Source organism: Chiloscyllium punctatum, chromosome 22 (genome assembly GCF_047496795.1).
Source record: "Chiloscyllium punctatum isolate Juve2018m chromosome 22, sChiPun1.3, whole genome shotgun sequence".
Taxonomy (NCBI): Eukaryota; Metazoa; Chordata; class Chondrichthyes; order Orectolobiformes; family Hemiscylliidae; genus Chiloscyllium; species Chiloscyllium punctatum.
In genome coordinates this window covers 68,310,697-68,330,296 of record NC_092760.1, presented here as the reverse complement: position 1 = coordinate 68,330,296, position 19,600 = coordinate 68,310,697, and the positions used below count along the sequence as shown (strand labels likewise).

Sequence of the window (19,600 nt, the reverse complement as noted above, 5' to 3'; positions counted from 1 at the left end):
ACTGCTTACTGATAATTGTAATGTTCAGCTAAGTTTGCAATTCCTCAGATGACAAAGGAGCCCATGCAGCATGCATACATGCACCAAATCCTGAATAATATTCAGCATTGGTCCACAAATTGACAGCTAACAAACTAGTCTCACAATGCCAAACAAACCAGCTATAACAAGAGACAATCTAGCCATCTTCATTTGGCATTCAGTGGTTGCACTGTATATTGGCCACAGGTGAGTTGCAAGAGTACACATGCCATTACACAGTGCTCTGTTGGTGGAAAGAATAAATGTTTACAGCTAATTAAGCTATTTATCTTGGGTAGTGTTGAGCTTCTGCTCAGCTGCATAGGTGTCTACTCAGACTGTGTAGATAGTGGAGAGTTTTGGGAGGTCGGAAAGTTAATCACATACTGCAGAATGTCTGCCTGTAAACTGTCCTTGGAGTCACAACATTTACTTAAGACTCAGAGGTGTACAGCATGGAAACAGACTCTTCGGTCCAACTCGTCCATGCAGACCAGCTATCCCACTACAATCTCGTTCTACCTGTCAGCACCCAGCCCATATCCCTCCAAACTCTACATATTCATATACACATTCAAATGTCTTTTAAATGTTGCAATTGTACTTGCCTCCATCACTTCCTCTGGCAGCCCATTCCATACACACACCACCCTCTGCGTGAAAAAGTTGCCCCTCAGACCTCTTTTATATCTTTCCCCTCGCACCCTATACTTCTGCCCTCTAGCTCTGGACTCCCCCTATTTATCATATCAATGCCCCTCATGATATTATAAACCTCCAGCGCTCCGGGGAAAACATCCCCAGCCTATTCTACCTCTCCCTATAGCTCAAATCCTCCAACCCTGGCAAGATCCTTGTAAATCTTTTCTGAACCCTTTCGAGTTTCACAACATCATTCCAATAGGAAGACCAGAATTGCATGCAATATTCTAAAAGTGGCCTAACGAATGTCCTGTACAGCCATAACATGATCTCCCAACTCCTGTATTCAATACTCTGACCAATAAAGGAAAGCATACCAAATGCCTTCTTCATTATCCTATCTACCTGTGACTCTACTTTCAAGGAGCTATGAACCTGCACTCCAAGGTGTCTCTGTTCAGCAACACTTGAGGACTTTACCATCAAATGCATAAATTATGCTAAGATTTGCTTTCCCAAAATGCAGCACCTTGCCTTTACCTAAATTAAACTCCATCTGCCACTTCTCAGCTCACTAGCCCATCTGATCCAGACCCCGGTGTAATCTGAGGTAACCTTCTTCACTGTCCACTACACCTCCAATTTTGGTGTCATCTGCAAACTTACTAACTATATCACTTATGCTCACATCCAAATCATTTATATAAATAATGAAAAGTAGTGGATGCAGCACCAATGCTTGTGTCAATCTACTGGTCAGAGGCCTCCAGTCTGAAAAACAACCCTCCACCACCACCTTTGAGCCAGTTCTGTATCCAAATGGCTAGTTCTCCCTGTGTTCCATGAGATCTAACCTTGCTAAGCAGTCTCCCATGAGGAACCTTGTCAAATGCCTTACTGAAGTCCATATAGATCACATTTACTGCTCTACCCTCATCAATTCTCTTTGTTACTTCCTCAAAAAACCCAGATTTGTGAGACATGATTTCCCACGTCGAAAGCCACGTTGACTATCCCTAACCAGGCCTTGACTTTCCAAATACATATACAACCTGTCCCTCAGGATTCCCTCCAACTTGCCCACCACCGATGTCAGGCTCACTGGTCTATAGTTCCCTGACTTGTCCTTACCATCTTTCTTAAACAGTGTCATCACTTCAGCCAACCTTCAGTCTTCTGGCATGTCACCTGTGACTACTGATGATACAAATATCTCATGTGGTGGATGGGACACACTTTGCAAATTCCCCTTCTCTTCAGTTTGTTTGTAACAGTCACCTCTACAGCTGACTGACAAGAATGAAAAATTCACAATTTAAAGAAAGCCTTTTGTATTAAATCTTGTCTTCAATGATACGAATATTGTTGCAGTTGCAGAAGGAACACTTTTCATTTGCAGGCACCAAGCATCGAGCACTCCCAGGTCAGGTATGCCAAGTTATATGCAGAATAAATCTCTCTTTGCCCTAACAACATGTTGCAGGACCTGCTTTCGAACACCAAGATGCCTGTCTGTGGAGCTGTGCCCCAGAGGACATTGGTGTCTTCAGGTGGTAAGGGCAAAAAAATGGAAATAATGCTGAGGAAAACACCTACAGCAAACAAGAATTCACAACATTTACAGCTAAAATTACAACTAAAAAAAAGCTGAATGCTTTCGTCCACTTAAGCAGTACAGTTTAGATTCTGAATTCCAAGGACACAAAAATACTTAACTGGTTGCAAAATGCACTGGGATGTTCAAAGCTCACATTTTCCTACTGATCAGATGGTTTAGGATATTCTGATAAAGTGTTAAAAATGTGTAATACAATCTTGCAGTGGTTAATTGAGTAGCATTTCCTGTTGCGATGACATAGTGAAAGCAAGAATTTTTATGTGACTGGCATTTGGATTATACATTTGTCAAAAGCTAGTGACAAGGTAAAACTATGCAACAGGAAAGAGTGTATCCAGAGGTCATGAAATAGAGGAAGGCAAAAATGGAAAAAGCAAAGAAAATGTACAAGAGAAACAGATTTTCTTTTCCGGTTTTAACCTTTAGCGATTCAGACATTCCCTGAAGTATGAATAATTAGGGACATTTTACTTTGATTTATGTTGAGAGAGCGAGAGTACATTTTATTTGCATTTATTTCTGGTGATAAATGTTATAAAATAATGTTTCTTTTCTCAAAATGAATCTTCTTTATTTATATTCTCTCTCTTTTTGGTTCAGTTTATCACATTTTGTTTACAAGCATTCTTTTCCCCAATTCACAAGACTTTCTGACTTTTGCTAGCCCCCCTGTTTATTTCTGTCATTCATCAGTTTTTGCTTAGTCTGGAAAGAATACTGACAATGCTAGCACATGATGAAATACATAAGGAAAAAATTTGGTAAAAGAAGAATATTCCGTGACTAATTTATAGAAGTGAGAGAGGCGATGATTTACTATAAATTGGTGCAATTCTACTAGCCCCACCCCCAACATGAATTGCATGATAGGCAGTTTGTCTGAGACTAATTGTACTATAACACGCACTTGTGCTTATCATACCTCTAAACAGCAATTTACGTATATTTACTTGGAAGGAGGCTGAAACTTATAGATCTAACTTAAATCTAAACCTTGTTTATTTAACATTTACACACATTGTCAAAATCTTCGGCCTGTGTGTAATGCCTACCAGCATTCTTTCATGATCATTTGAAGTTCTTTTGGCACTCAACCGATAACACCATCTCAGGCAATCACCACCAAATATGGTGACAAATTGTTATGAATGCTATACCAAACAAATTGTATGCATTACAACAAAGCTACGCGTTGCATCTATCTCATTCCTTTTGAGCAAACATGTTTGACCTCCTTTAAGACTTAGCGTCGTCATGATAAATACATTTAACAATTAAATTCAGAAGGAATGTGATGATGACTACTTTGTCGAGCTGTGTCATGAATTTCCATGTTCTGACCAATCTAAAGCCAGTTGAACTGTGTATGAGAGAGGCACAAGTTAAGCAAGGCAGTAGCAGCCTAAGGGAAAGTCAGTGAATAGAAGTTCCTCTTACTCACAACAGTACTAGTGCTGCTGTAGGCTGTTCTTAAAATGGAAATGTTGTGACGTTACTACGAAAGCATCAACTAAACAGGAAATAAAATACAATAGAGACAGATGATTAGGCAATCAGGACAGGATGAGTTCCAAAAATGTTCCATTACATTCCAGATTATTATAAACAATCTGAATATATCAGACACTGATGACTTCATCTCAAATGTTAAGCTACAGCATACCATCTAGACCAATCCAACAAAAAAAAATCCAAACATGTTTTAGATAGCTCTTCAGCTTACCTAATCAGGAACGTTTGAGCATGTGTCTGGCTGTATAGGCATCTTTTGGTCAATCATCAGAAAATCAAAGGCAATTGGCATAACTCAACTGAAACTTTAATGCCGCATGATTGTGTCGCGTAAGCTCGTTTTGTGCAAGGGGCATTGCAGTTTAGCAGAGAGATTAACAAACGGACCAAAAGTTGGCCTCCAAACCTTGCCCTGCTGATGCCTCAAGCCCTTTGAAGTCTGACCATCATACCTGGCAAAGCAACAGTGGGAACTAGGCTGGTGTCAGCTCTAATCACATTGCTTGCCTCAGCATGGCTAACTACAGGGTGCACTAATTGGCCCAATTGCGGATTATACCTTTTGCTACAGATTCAAGACAATAATTTAGTCAAATGATGGTTTTTATCTCCTTCTAATTAAGATTCCAAAGTGGAAAGAAATAGGATTAGACAGACAGACTTTTTTGTATTTTTTCCTAGGCTTTTAATGCTCTATTCATTTAAGTACGTTTACTTCAATATTTTTACCCTAATTTTGATAAACTTCCAACAACTTTACTCCCATCTGGCAAATATACTACTAGCATATATCTTTAATACACATTTATGTTTATTAAACCATCCATCTGAAACAGAAACTTGTGAATTAAACTAGCTTGTAAAATTATCTTCTAAATTATACAACACAAGCTTGTTACCAGAAGACCCATTTATTGACTGACGGGTCTTCAGAGTTTGTGATGGAATGTGCAAGATGATGTAATGAAGTGGTCTTCAAAGTCAAATGGTCATCTTTCCCTGAAAGTTCTGTGCCTTTACTTGAAATCTGGTTTACATTTCACCAAAATATGAGTTTTCAGTGTTTAAATGAAATATAATTTCACAAAGAGTTCCACATGTTAATAAAGTTATAGCTGAAGACTCAGCTGCAAATATTGTTATTCAGCTGTAAATGTTGTTTAGGCATTGACCACATTCAATCGCATTATCTGATCATTTGCATGCTGCGTTTGCAGCAGCTTGCTGTGTGCAAACTGGCTGTGTCTACACTATTATAGGGAATTGATTTAGCTCAGTTGGCTGGATTATTGGTTAGGGGAGAAAGTGAGGACTGCAGATGCTGGAGATCAGAGCTGGAAATGTGTTGCTGGAAAAGCGCAGCAGGTCAGGCAGCATCCAAGGAACAGGAGAATCAACGTTTCGGGTGTAAGCCCAGAGGGGCTTATGCCCGAAACGTCGATTCTCCTGTTCCTTGGATGCTGCCTGACCTGCTGCGCTTTTCCAGCAGCATATTTTCAGCTCTGGATTATTGGTTAGCAGAGCAGTGTGATGCCCCAACAGCGTGGGTTTAATTCCCATCAATGGTTTGAGATTACTATGAAAGACACTCCTTCTCAACTTCTCTTCCCTCACCTGAGGTCTGGTGGCCCTCAGGTTAAATCACCACCAATCCTTCTCTCCAATAAGACAGCAACCACTATGGTTTGGTAAGACTATGGCGACAACACTATTATAGTGACTACAGTTCAGAAGTATTAATTAGTTCTAAAGCACTTTGGGATGCCTTAAGATTGTGAGGGACACTACTGAAATGCATGCCTTGTAAATCATCTGACACTTTTGGACTATGTTATGCAGGACTAAGGAACGTTAAAACATTGACATTTCCTTCCTCATTTTGGATAGTCCACCTGCTGTCCATTTTCAATGTTTTGTGCTTTAATTATTTTTTGACAAAACAATTTTCTTTTCAAGGACCTTGATGTACATTTAGTCACTTTTAGGTTTATATTTTGTCCAGTTGAACAAGACCACTAAGATTTGCTTCTGATGTCATGTAACACAAGCAGTCAGATTAGGGAAAAGTACTTACAATTACAAATTTAAGGTATTAGCAATGTGAATACTGATTCTGTTGTTGACATTTACACTTTTTCACAAATCCAAAATTTCCTTTCAGTACTTTTAGATTAGATTAGATTACTTACAGTGCGGAAACAAGCCCTTCGGCCCAACAAGTTCACACCGACCCACCAAAGCACAACCCACCCAAACCCATTCCCCTACATTTACCCCTTCCCCTAACACTACGGGCAATTTAGCGTGGCCAATTCACCTAACCTGCACATTTTTGGATTGTGGGAGGAAACCGGAGCACCCAGAGGAAACCCACACAGAGAGAGTCGCCTGAGGCGGGAATTGAACCCGGGTCTCTGGTGCTGTGAGGCCGCAGTGCTAACCACCAAGAATGTTGAGTTGACCACAAAATTGTATTTTTGTCAGTTTTGAAAATGTTCTGCTATTTGGTTTCGTTTTATATATTTGATAAATACAAATGAAAGAGTATAATATTCTTTCAAGAATTCGGTTGAATTTCTCTTCCAGTGAGCATTGGAATAGAACTGTACTATAATAGCAATGACACCTCTCTGGGAGCAGATTGAATTTGTCCCTGGATCTTTTAGTCCAGAGGTAGGGCTGTTAACTATAGTTTTTACACAGAGTAAAATCTCCCCATCAGAGATTTGGGATGATGCAGACCAGGGGAGGGTCAATGCACTTGCATTGCGCAAAACTCCAGACTATCATTCGATGAAAACTATGCACAATTTGGCTGCATACTTTATGTCAGCAGTGGGCAGTGAAATTTATTCTGCCAAATTTGGTCCTGTTCACACCAAAAATGTACTGAAGCAATGCGTAATATTGCTGGTCTTAAGAAAACAGCCTACCTAGGAATAAACTTTGATGGGCATCAAACTGACAATCAGGATCTTGCAATTTCGACAATTACAAATCCAAATAAACTAACAGCAGCAGCTCTTGAACTTTAACAGAGTAATCACACTCTTAAAAGTATGCAGCAAATGTGACAAACAATTCAAAGCGCAAATCTGATTTGAGCACTTATCTGCAAAGATAATCAAAGACAAAGCACAGAAATGCAAGTGACAGCTTGAAAAAGTTCATTTATGCCCAGTATCAAAGATAAAATAGGGGACTTAGAGGGAGCTTAGAGCATGGATCAGTACCTGGTGCTATGATGTTGCGGCCATAACAGAGATGTGGGTTTCTCAGGGGTAGGAATAGTTGCGGGATGTTCCAGGGTTTAGAACATTTAAAAATAATAGGGAGGGGGGTAAAAAAGGAGGGGGTGTAGCACTGCTAATCAGAGAGGGTATCACAACTTCAGAAGTTACCATTGTCAAGGAGGGTCTGCCTACTGAGTCAGTATGGGTGATAATTAGGAACAGTAAGGGAGCAGTCACCTCATTAGGGGTTTACTACAGACCCCACCAATAGCAGCAGGGAGATTGAAGAAAGCATAGGTCGGCAGATTTTGGAAAAGTGTGAATGTAGTAGGGCTGTTGTAATGGGTGACTTTAACTTTCCCAATATTGATTGGAACCTCCTTTGAGCAGGTGGTTTGGAAGGAGCTATTTTTGTAAGGTGTGTTCAGGAAGGTTTCCTAACTCAGCACGTTGACAGGCCGACGAGGGGAGAGGCCATTTTGGAGTTGGTGCTTGGCAATGAGCCAAAGCAGGTGTCAGAACATTTTGGTGATAGTGACCACAACTGCCTCACATTCTACATAGCTATAGAGAAGGAAAGAAGCAGGCACAATAGGAGAATATTTAATTGGGGAAAAGGAAACTATCATACTATCAGACGTGAGTTGGGAAGTATGGACTGGGACCAATTGCTCTATGGAAAGGGCACTATAGACATGTAGAGACTGTTTAAGGAACAGTTGTTCTGAGTGATGCATAAATATGTTCCTCTGACAGGCAAGAAGTGGTAAGATAAAGGAACCTTGGATGACGAGAGCGGAGGAGCTTCTCGTCAAAAGAAAGGCGGCAGCTTATGTAAGGTGGAGGTAGCAAGGGTCTTGCTCAGCTCTAGAGGATTACAGGCAGGCGAGGAGAGCCAGGAGGGGGCACGATAAAGGCTTGGCAGGAAGGATTAGGGAGTATCCAAAGGCACTTTATACGTGTGTGAGGAATAAGAGAGTGATCAAAGAAAGAGTAGGGCCGATCAGGGATAGTACAGGGAGCTTGTGTATAGAGTCTGAGGAGGTAGGGGAAGCCCTAAATGAGTTTTTTACTTCTGTCTTTACTAAAGAAAAGGACCTTGTAGTGAATGAAACCATTGAGGAGCAAGTAAGAATGCTGGAACAGATAGAGATTGAGGAAGCTGATGTGCTGAAAATTTTGACAAACATTAAGATTGACAAGTCGCCAAGGCCAAACCAGATTTGTCCTCGGCTGCTTAGGGGAGAGAGAAATGCGATTGCTGCGCCGCTTGCGAAGATTTTTGTATCCTCGCTCTCCACCGGAGTCGTACCGGAGGGCTGGAGAGAGGCAAATGTAATTCCTCTCTTCAAGAAAGGAAATAGGCAAACCCCCGGCAATTACAGACCAGTCAGTCTCACGTCTGTCATCTACAAGGTGTTAGAAAGGATTCTGAGGGATAGGATTTATGACCATCTGGAAGAGCATGGCTTGATTAAATTCTGTCAGCACAGCTTTGAGAGGGGCAGGTCATGCCTCACAAATCTTATTGAGTTTTTTGAGGATGTTACTAGACAATTGATGAGGGTCGAGCAGTGGATGTGGTGTATATGGACTTCAACAAGGCATTTGATAAGGTTCCTCATGGTAGGCTTGTTCAGAAGGTCAGGAGGAATGAGATACAGGGAAATTTAGCTGTCTGTATACAGAATTGGCTGGTCGACAGAAGACAGCTAGTGGTAGTGGAAGGAAAATATTCTGCCTGGAAGTCAGTGGTGAGTAGTGTTCCACAGGACTCTGTTCTTGGGCCTCTACTCTTTGTAATTTTTATTAATGACTTGGATGAGGAGATTGAAGGATGGGTTAGCAAGTTTGCAGACGACACAAAGGTTGGAGGTGTCGTTGACAGTATAGAGGACTGTTGTAGGCTGTAGTGTGACATTGACAGGGTGCAGAGATGGGCTGAGAGGTGGCAGATGGAGTTCAACCTGGTTAAATGCGAAGTGATGCATTTTGGAAGGTCGAACTTGAAAGTTGAGTACAGGATTAAAGAAGGGCTCATGTCCGATACATCGATTCTCCTGCTCCTTGGATGTTGCCTGACCTGCTGCGCTTTTCCAGCAACACATTTTCAGTACAGGATTAAAGACAGGATTCTTGGCAATGTGGAGGAACAGCGGGATCTTGGTGTGCAGGTACATAGATCCCTTAAAATTGCCACCCAAGTGGACAGGGTTGTTAAGAAAGCATATGGTGTTTTGGCTTTCATTAATAGGGGGATTGAGTTTAAGAGCACTGAGATCTTGTTGCAGCTCTATAAAACTTTGGTAAGACCGCACTTGGAATACTGTGTCCGGTTCTGGTTGCCCTCTTATAGGACAAATGTGGGTGCTTTGGAGAAGGTTCAGAGGAGGATGCTGCCTGGAATGGTGGGCTTATCTTACGACGAGAGGTTGACTGAGCTTGGACTTTATTCATTGGAAAAAAGAAGGAAGAGAGGGGACCTAATTGAGGTGTACAAGATAATGAGAGGCATAGATAGAGTTGATAGCCAGAGATATTTTCCCCAGGACAGAAATTGTTAACATGAGGGGTCATAGTTTTAAGCTGTTTGGCGGAAAGCACAGAGGGGATGTCAGAGGCGGGTTCTTTACACAGAGAGTTGAGAGAGCATGGAATGCTTTGCCAGCAGCAATTGTGGAAGCGAGGTCATTGGGGATATTTAAGAGACTACTGGACATGCATATGCTCACAGAAATTTGAGGGTTTGTACATTAGGTTTACCTTACATGAGGATCAATGGTCGGCACAACATTGTGGGCTGAAGGGCCTGTTGTGTGCTGTACTGTTCTATATTCTTCAAAGAGTGCGAAATAGATGTTTGTTTGGTTCAATTTGATAAAAAATTCTGTTACAGTGGCTCTTTAACAAGTAGTCAGAAGGCTACTTCTGACAACACTGCTTGATTTTATGACTTCTACATGCAGCATTAAGTGGGTATTACAGGGAAGCATCCCAATCAAGACATCTACAATCTATAACACTGCTCCCCAGATGACCCAATCGAACAATTGGCTGCCTGATTAACTATTAACTGCTCTTAATGTGATTAAATAATGAAAGCAACTGATAACCATTAATTAGGAGGAGGGCATTGTAATTGTCACTGGACTGAGTCTGATTCATAGGTTTTCTTCTGAGGGATATGGCAGGACGGGAGTAGGGGGATGGTGGGTGGGTAGGTAGGAAAGCAAGACAGAAAAACTGAAAAGGAGGTTGATGACAACAGTTGCCTTATCAAGTAGCCAGTTAAGAGGCCAGAGGGTCAATGAAGGGCCACAGTGGTCACTCTAGGGTGAAGTACCAAACACCAAAGCGATGCCAACCCAAATTGACCAGCAGCTAGTGAATAAGGCAAAATATGCTAATTTATTTGTGCTCAATTCTCTTGTAGAAGCTGAAATAGCCAAGACAAGTGGCCTGCTTAAATGCTTTCCACTTGACAGGAGATTAAATAATATGGTTTGTCAGGTCTGCCCACTTATTTTATCTCCAGTGAAGACACTACACAAGGACGGGAAAAGAAATAATTATCACATCACAAAAAGCCACTCCTCAAATATGCATTCACCTTTTCATGCTTAGTTAATTAATACTTCAGCCTTAATTGGTTAACAGTTGTATTCATTTGCTATTTAGTATTGCTGGGAAAAAAAAAGAGAATTGATTCAATTCAGTCCCAACACATCAGGATTATAAACACTACCAATATTTCAGGTCAATGGAAAAGTTTAAATCTGGTTGAATGTTGGAATTAACCTTTGTAACCATCTTTTTAAACTCCCAGGCCAGCAACATTTGCTTAATAAATATGAAGAAAATGATTGGAGCAGTGGCATTTATTATTGCTATGACATTAGCTGCAGAAAATGTGTGCAGTGTTTTATAACTGATTTTCAATTAGCTTCCAGATACATGTTAAATTATTTTTGGAAAACAAAGTAATGTGTTAGCTAATGCAAGCCAGCTATCACCAACAGTTCATTACAATTTAGAACAATACGAGATTACTGTTACATCAATCCAGAATAATGTATGGTTGGGACTTTAAATAATTTAAATCACAATGATTTAATAAGTTAAATTATATTTTGTTATTAATATATTTGATTAATTTAGAACCACAACAGTGCAGATGGAATAAACAACTGAAACTGATCTAAGCAATTAATTTGTTAAAACATGTTTGCCTTAAGGTATGTTTTGAATAGTTGCAAACAGACCACAAATTTAAAACGTAACAACTAGGTTCTCTGTCCTCCCCCCATACACTTTCACAGGCAAAAATGAGAGGATGATAGCTTAAATGAAAATACCCTATTGTACGTTCAAATGTGAGAAATAGTAACTTGATAAACAACTTATTGCACTATTAAATGGAATGAAGTTGAAGATCAAACCCTAATGTTTCCTACCTCAATAGTGAACATTTTTCGTTTCAGTTTGAAAGCAAGGTCCTTTGTATCAGGCACTTCACAGATTAAACTATTAAGTCGAGGAATCTGACGAACATGGAGCAAACCTTAAGAAAAATTAAATTAGAAAAAAAAACATGCAGCTGCATAAATTAAACAAGCTGACAGCAGAACACTCCACATTTACATTCCTCACTGTCCCTTTTTAAACCAGGGATCGCCACCAGAAGCAATGAAGCAAACAGTGTGATTATGTTCAAGTAATCAAGCAGAATAAGATAAACAAAAATCCTTGTCCAAGTAAAACTAATTACATTTAGGTACAGACATGGAGATATAAACAAAGAGGATTCTGATGCTTGTCAAAACGGAGGCCCATTTGTGATATTTTCCCTTGTATTTACAGTAAGCAAATGTGGCTATCACCTTGCTTGCTGCCCAAAAGCATTGCTGAATGATCTTTATTTTATTAAATGCACCAGTAAGCATCCATGAAAACATGGCTTGTAGGTTGGAGAATTCGACCACAATTTTGATTTAAAAAGATGTATTTTGAGGTTTCAGCCATTAACAAGTTGATACATGCTGTTAAGGTAAATAGTTCTTCAAATGAGCAGAAAACTCAGGCTGGATGTGTAAAACAAATGAATATTTGCAAATGAAGCTCATTTATGATGGTTAGGAACTGGTATATGCATGTGAGGTCTGCTTTTAGCTTCGAGCAGTGTGAGCTCAAATCTAAGCTGATCTTTTGTGACAGGAACATTGGCTGAATTGGTGCAGTTTCGTCATGGTTAAGGGAATTGGTAAGCTCACTGGCCGAGTGGCTCCCTGGCTTCCTCTGCATGAGTATTCCCAAAAGTCTGCCTACAAAGATGCACATCTGATTGAGCACTGTCTTGGTAATTTGGCTTGACAACATGTGAGTAGTTGCCATGTTACTTTCACAGTCCTAATGCACAGTAAAAGATAAACAGCCTGACCAATAGATTGCTACATTGGGAGACAGTTGAAATGCAGATTCTGAAATGAAATCAATTACAACCTTATGGCAGACAAACTAATTAGAGGGCAAACTGCTAAATATCTATAAGTCACTTGGGGTACTTTGGTCATGATTAGGCTTACCGTGATAGTCCTTATAGAGTGGATTGCTTTCTCTTTCAGAAACATTAAATGATTCAAGACCAATCACTGTATCAGACAATTTTACCACACGGTCCATAATTGCTTTGTTCTGAAAAAAAAAAGGAAATTAGCTTTAAATAGCTTTTAAAAACAGTCCGAGTAAAGCAGCAGAATAAATATGGGATTTTAGCACAATATATAAATTAAATCTTCAAACAGTATCATTGCTCTGAAAGTAACTAAATTAATATTAAAATTAAATGTCAGGAAAGATATTTTGCCACAATTTAATTGTGATGTCAATTTATTCTCATTTTCTTAAATTATTCCATTTTTTTTGCAGACCAATTAAACAGTTTAAGGGTTATCATTTTAAATTTACATGCTGCAATGATGCTAAATATTTTCTCTTTGATATTAGTTATCTTTGCACTGCTTGGTTCCACAGAATTTTTATGAATTACATAACATTTTTGCACGTTAAGTCTTCTGCTGTACATTAATTATAAACTGAAAATGCTTTAAGATGTTGAAGCTGCAATGGCAATGCCCTTTTAGTCTCTTGCTATGCTTTAATAAGAGGCAGGGAAACATCATTGTATCCTGAAATAAATTATTACAGTCTGAGATGGATCAAGTCAAGTAGTTGCACTATATGTAAAGAATGAAATTGTACTAGTGGATCCTATGATATTGTGCACCAAAAATAAACCTTCTATGCAAAGACATCATAAATTCCTTTAATCATATTTGTTATTCGTATTTGTTTCTTAGCTCTCTTGTTTTATTTTGTGCTGTCTTTCTATGTAGAGAGATTGCTTGTATTTTTGATTATTTTGCATTTTTTTTATTACTGCTGAATGTTTCTCAATTCTTATGCTATCTCCATTAAGCTTGCTTCTTCACTCTTTTCTATCTTTCATATTTGTTTGAGAATTAATTGATTTTCAATGAAGGACTTGTGAGCTGTTGTTGGCCTAGAGTACAGGGGACGAAGCAGTATTGGACATGGTATTGCTGAGGCTGGGCTAGAGGCAGCAGTGATGGCAATCGGCACTGAGATGCCTCATGCGCAAAACATATTAGGAGGCAAAGCCCAGCTGAAGGGTGAGAGTTCCAAGAATAGAGCAGAAGGCAAGCTCAATGTTCCCGAGAGAGAATAAGCCTGTACAGGAGAAAGATGTTCGAGGTATTAAGACAGGGCATGCATTAGATAAATCTACAAAAGGAACAACACTTTCATATCGTAATCTCTGGATTTGTGAATTTTTTCCACAAATGTTATTCAAACTTAAGAGGATAATGGAATTGTCTTATTCCATAATAACCCACATAACTGAATATATTGTGTCTGTTCATATGGTTAGTAACTTATTTCAGGATTTTAGATTATTTCACTTGTGGATAAATGTTTATTGGTCAAACCCATTTTGGCCCTTTTTATTCAGTTTCATAATAATGCTGTTGTATTATTCATGTAACATACATACAAGTCTTTGCACATTCTGGATGCAACGTGTCTTTATCAAATTTTAAGTGGTTTCCTGGATGGCTCTAAAAGGACAGGAAATTAACCACAAAAATGTTGAATGATGTTGCCGAACGAATTCAGTGTTTCAAACATTAGACAAAATTAGTCCAGGTGTTTAAACAAAATTAGATTTTTAATGTGTGATATCATTGGTGAAAGTACAGTAAACAACCAATGAATATTCAGGGTGCTGCGTAAGTACTGAAAACATTCTAATAGCAAAAACATTGTACTTAGTTGCATTTTCTTAATAAATCCACAGGTAATTACATAATAGTGCAGTAAAGGAAAAAACATCTCATTGTGAAGATCTATGAATCAGATGATACCCCTCTGTTTTGGAGGCATTTTGCAGATGTACACTTTCATAATCATGGAGACAACATATTCATCATCAACATTCTATGCATTTAGCAGTAATTTCATAATGTTGTCAATTTCTCTTGAATCAATGGAAGCATGTTTAGTATATTATTTAATGACGTTACAAGTTGCCTGTTAAATGTCACATTCATTTTTGGTTCACATCATCAAAATCTGCCGAATGAATTACTCTTGACTCCCTTCAGAATATCCATTATTCTCAATATAACAATCAGGAGTAGCTGATTCGGTTCATTGTGACTATGTTTGGGTTGAGTACAACTTCATCTCTGTATGATGTTATCAAACTATGTGAAATGAGTTAAAATTAAAGCAGGCCATAATCATGACTTCAATTAATACCATCCATTTCTTAATATTCTATAAAATGCACAGTGAGTTACTGTCAAGATGCCACCATAAATAGCATACATGCAATCTAAGTGTAGTGAAAATCAATAATTTAAATCCTATAAATTCAAGATTTTAACAAAAAGCAGAGAAGTAAAGGGAGAAATGAAAAATTTTCATTAATATAGGCAAATAAAGACACAAAAGCTGTTTCAAATTTTAGACGCAATAAGAACAGCTGACTCCTGTAATGAAGGTGCTGGCTACAGATACTGAAACTTCCAAATGAGCTTACGCTAATCCTGTACCAAGTGTCCGCACGTTGATGGGAGAAAAATTATAGCCTGTCATCAGAAGCAGACAGGCAGGCCTAGGTCCAGATGGAAGACTGGCTGGGAGAGGGGGCAGGTGGGAAGAATGACGGGAATGTAATAGTAGACAGAAGACTGCTCCCTCTGCTGGCCAGACTGTTGCTTGTTATTATTTCAGTGTTCCAGCATTTTTATCCATTTTGAAGAATTATGTTTGATAGCTTTTTAAATAATTAACTAATTATCTCCCAGCGATCACCCTCACAAATTGTTTAAATCTCTCTTTTTGGGTTTCCAAATACAAACAGCCTTTTGCCATAGTGAAAACATCCACTCCAGTCCTTCAATGAAACTCATACTTAAGTCAACATTCTGTTTCCAGGGACTAATTACCAACAATATGTGAAATGATGAAGTTGCTATTAATTAAGTTAAAAAGGGCATTAATACCACCATGTTACTCATTCACTACTTTCTAAATAAATCATTTCATCTCTGCACAAGAATTCTTTAAGTAATATGTTATTATCCACAATGATTTATACCAATTCAGTGATGAGCATGATAATTAAGACATCTAAGTCAGCCGAATGTGAAAACTAATAATACACAGACGTGACAGTAATGCAAGTTTTCTGTATTTTGATGGATACAAAGAGCATATTGGACACAGGAAAAATACAAGTGAGAGTGTTCTTAATTACAGTTACTATGAAGCATTTCTTCATTTTTTTCCCCAGAAGCAGCCTTTTTTTGCCCCTCCTTTGCTTGCCAGGTTATTAGGGCTACCAGTGCCTTCTGTTACAGGATCTAACTGCACTTCTGTTTCATGAGATTTTGGCCTTAAACCAGCATCTCCCAGAGCAGGAGGGATCAGCTTTTTCCCCACTGTTTTCATATAAAGCCTGGCTTCAAAGTTACTCCAGCTCCTTGCTTTCCAGAAGGTTCCATCCCAGGAACTCTCGCCTGCCATTTGGTTTGCTTTCTCATCTCAAAGGAATTGGCTTGCAGTGTTTCCCTATGCTGAACTGGCATTTGCTCTATGGAGTGAGTTATTATTAAACTTTTAGGTCAATTGTGGCACTAACAACTCTTCTGAAGCTTTCAGCCATGCTGTACAATTTGCCTGCTAATTAAATATTAATATAAAGTGGTGCATTTGTGGATAAGAGCTTTTATGTTCCTTCTTCTCTTTCAGATGTGGGTAAAAGGATCCAAGGCACATTTGAGTAGTTCTATTTTGCAATGCACATTTGAGCCAGTGAAACAAGCCACATGCTGTTTTTATAGTGAAAATACTAATCTATGCAAGTTGAAAAAAAAATGCACAACAAAGACAAAATAAACCAACTTTTCATCTAGGCGACATTCAACATCTCTAGTGATTTACATTTAAACAAATATGCAAGATAATGTATGATCTCATCCAGAAAGTGACATTCAGATAATTAAGAGAAAGAGGAAAAAAATGTGTGTATTAAAATGTTTTGACCTGTATCCTGAATCAGATCAGGTGGAACTTAAGGGGCACCTAACCTCCTGGATGTTCCACCGGTGGAAAGAATGCATTAACTCCTAAGGTACTGAAATGTTATGGACAACACAACTCAAATCCCTCCACAAAAAATTACATTTTGTAATATTTATTTACATACCCTGTTTTTGTATCTTTAAACAGGGCAAATCCAGAGGTTTCTCCTTCATCCTTTGTGTACGTAACAGTTATACCAATGGCTTGGATATTAGGAAATCTGCAGATTGAGTAACATAGAAGCCAAAGATTCCATATGCCTGAACAGATGACTCTATTCCCACACTATGATGAGAAGTTGACTGATTTGGGCTTACATCATTTAGCTGTAGACCCAGAAACACCAGGTCTGGTTTCCAACATAATTTGTTTAAATGCTGTTTTATTTTTGTACATATCAAAAAAATCAAAGATGGTGCTTCACAATGAGTTAGTTTACATTATTCAGATTTAAAGTGCCACCAATCTTTGCACATTTGAACTATATCATACATCTTTTAATAACTGACATAAGGCAGAATTAGATCACAGTGAAGTAGCAGAAAAACATCATATTTATAATACTTAGCAAACACTATATAGTAGCATTTCTATTTTGTTCTAAATGACTGAATACCACAGCAGACAGAAGTTCAAAATAGCTACGGACAAATCTACTCTTTTCTAGATAATGATTGCCACATGCTGTACAGAAAATTGACTTAAGATTCCATCATAACAGTGCAACAGGCCAAGTATTATGGACTACCTAGGTTAACTGAACACCTTTCTTAAATGATCAGAGACAAGATATTTGACTCAAACCCAATATTATAAGATCAGCATATGCCCATCAGGTTCCAGAGTGAGATAATTATGGAATAAATACCTTACTCAACACTGTACAGAATAAATACCTTATGTATCAAGCAAAAACAGTAGCATCCAGTGAACTCTGTGTAATCTGGTGTTACTGCTTAATTTTGTAAACAAACAGTCATAAAGAAAGCTATCTGGTGAAAGTATTCCTACTTGTTTTCTTTGCAATAACCATTGCAAGGAAATAAAACAATCTGTTAATATACATTAAAAGGGGTCCCAGACAGACTTCTATGATTGGAGGAGTGACAGCATGTGACTTCGTTTTGAAGCAGTGGCAGAGTAGCAGCAGCAGGGGTACCCTCTGCTTTCCTATAAAAAGGCACAGTTCTGAGGAATCGTTCTTCCTTTCATCATTTGTGAAACTGAAGAAAACAAAGTTATTCAACAATGTGAACAGCTGCTATTATTAAACTAAAAGTCCACTGGTGCTTGAGACTGAGAGGCCCACATGTTCAGCTGTCCTCTCATCTTGCCATCCTATCCAATTAACTATTAACATTGAGGGCTTTACACATGCTCTCAGGGACTCTTTAACAGGCTTCTTGGAGAGTGGAACAACTACACAGCAGGGACTCTGGGAACTGAGTAACACCGGATTCATAAAAACCCTCGCCAACTTCACTCCACTTAATGACAGCTCACTCTGCAGTTTAGTGTTTAACTGAGACAGTCAGAAAGTTTCACTATTTTTCACAAAAGAGATCTACTGTACTGCTTTTGGAACTAGTTGGTTATTAACAAAATAGAAATGTTCATCCTTGAAAGACTGCAAACTCAATGGAAACATTTGAGCAATTATTGTCATATTTAAGTTTGCTTTCAAAATATTAAAATTAATACATTACTTTATGACACAGCATAAAATTGCTAATGCTTACAAAGTATATAGTTTGCTTACTTTAATATTAACCAAATGACATCTTCGTAGCCATCACACAGCATAGATGAAATCTGACGAAAATACTGCATTCAACCTTTGACAATTTAAATGTGCTTACTATTTATGGATTATTATATGCAGAATATTTAAGAAACAAAACAAAATTAATTTGAAAACTAACAAAAGGGTTCTCTTATTTGCTTGCTACTTTTCTTGGCTATTCACCCTTGCAGCTCCTTGATTAGTTGCAGATTTTTCAAAGTAACCAGACATCTGTTCCTCACCGACTTTGGCAATAGTCACCATGACAATACATTGAATTCCTGCCTTTTAAAAAAGCTAGATAATGTGTGTATAGAATAAAAGTCCTTAAAGAACTCATTAAATGTCGACAATATTTGGTTGGCATGCCTCCAAAATGTCTTTTCCCTTCGTAAGGAACATTAGAGTACTTTCGCTGAATTTCTATGAAACCCCACGAGAACCAAAACAGTTCAACATCTTAGGATTAGTGCAGTCACTGCCACTCAAACAGCAGTATCAACTGAATCTTAAGTGACTAAGTTAATTTTAGAATGGATTTAAACAGTTTATTTAGTACCTCTCTCAAATAACACAATGCAATCACCATGCACATTTTTTTTTTAAACACATATTAAGCACCCATCAAGGTCCAGAAGGCACTTTGTTGCTATTGTGTAACTTGTAGTACATGTTCTGAGCACACAATATTAGAATGACAGTGTCGGGATATAGGACATATATTTTCTTTCTTATGCTGAGCAATAATATCTAAGCACATTGAGGTTGAGCAGAGTCTACGCTAGATGCCATACAGAAATTCTCCCTATATTGACCTCAGCAATGACTGGATATGAAAATACAGGATAACTCAACTGTATCCATTCTTGATTTTTACCCATTGTATCCAATTCTCCATCTTTATGGGCTTTTAATGAAGAATTGACGATTGGTAGAAAACCTGCAAAGTTTTGGGAAGTGGATTGCCTCTGCAGTAATTCATTCTTGTATAATAATAATTCAGTATGTCTGAAATAGATTTACCTTCTGCTGCCCAAAACTAAATGAGTGATACTTTAAAATATATTACCAATATCAAGGGGAAAGCAAGACCATGCTAAACGTAGTGAACAGTCCAATCAA

General features: G+C 38.3%; 1 protein-coding gene across 4 annotated transcripts in view; it reads right to left on the bottom strand.

The window, feature by feature from the left end:
* elp4 (elongator acetyltransferase complex subunit 4) overlaps positions 1-19,600 on the bottom strand; it is a 642,250-nt gene that overhangs the window by 92,621 nt on the left and 530,029 nt on the right. For 2 of the 4 annotated variants that reach the window (XM_072592591.1, XM_072592593.1), the window contains 2 exons: positions 12,609-12,717; positions 11,481-11,587 (listed from right to left, as the gene is read on the bottom strand). In XM_072592591.1, the coding sequence (XP_072448692.1) occupies positions 11,481-11,587; positions 12,609-12,717 (216 nt within the window). Of the gene's footprint in view, positions 1-3,722; positions 3,792-11,480; positions 11,588-12,608; positions 12,718-19,600 lie in introns of all 4 variants that reach the window. The other 2 variants (XR_011963758.1, XM_072592592.1) reach the window with 2 other exon arrangements.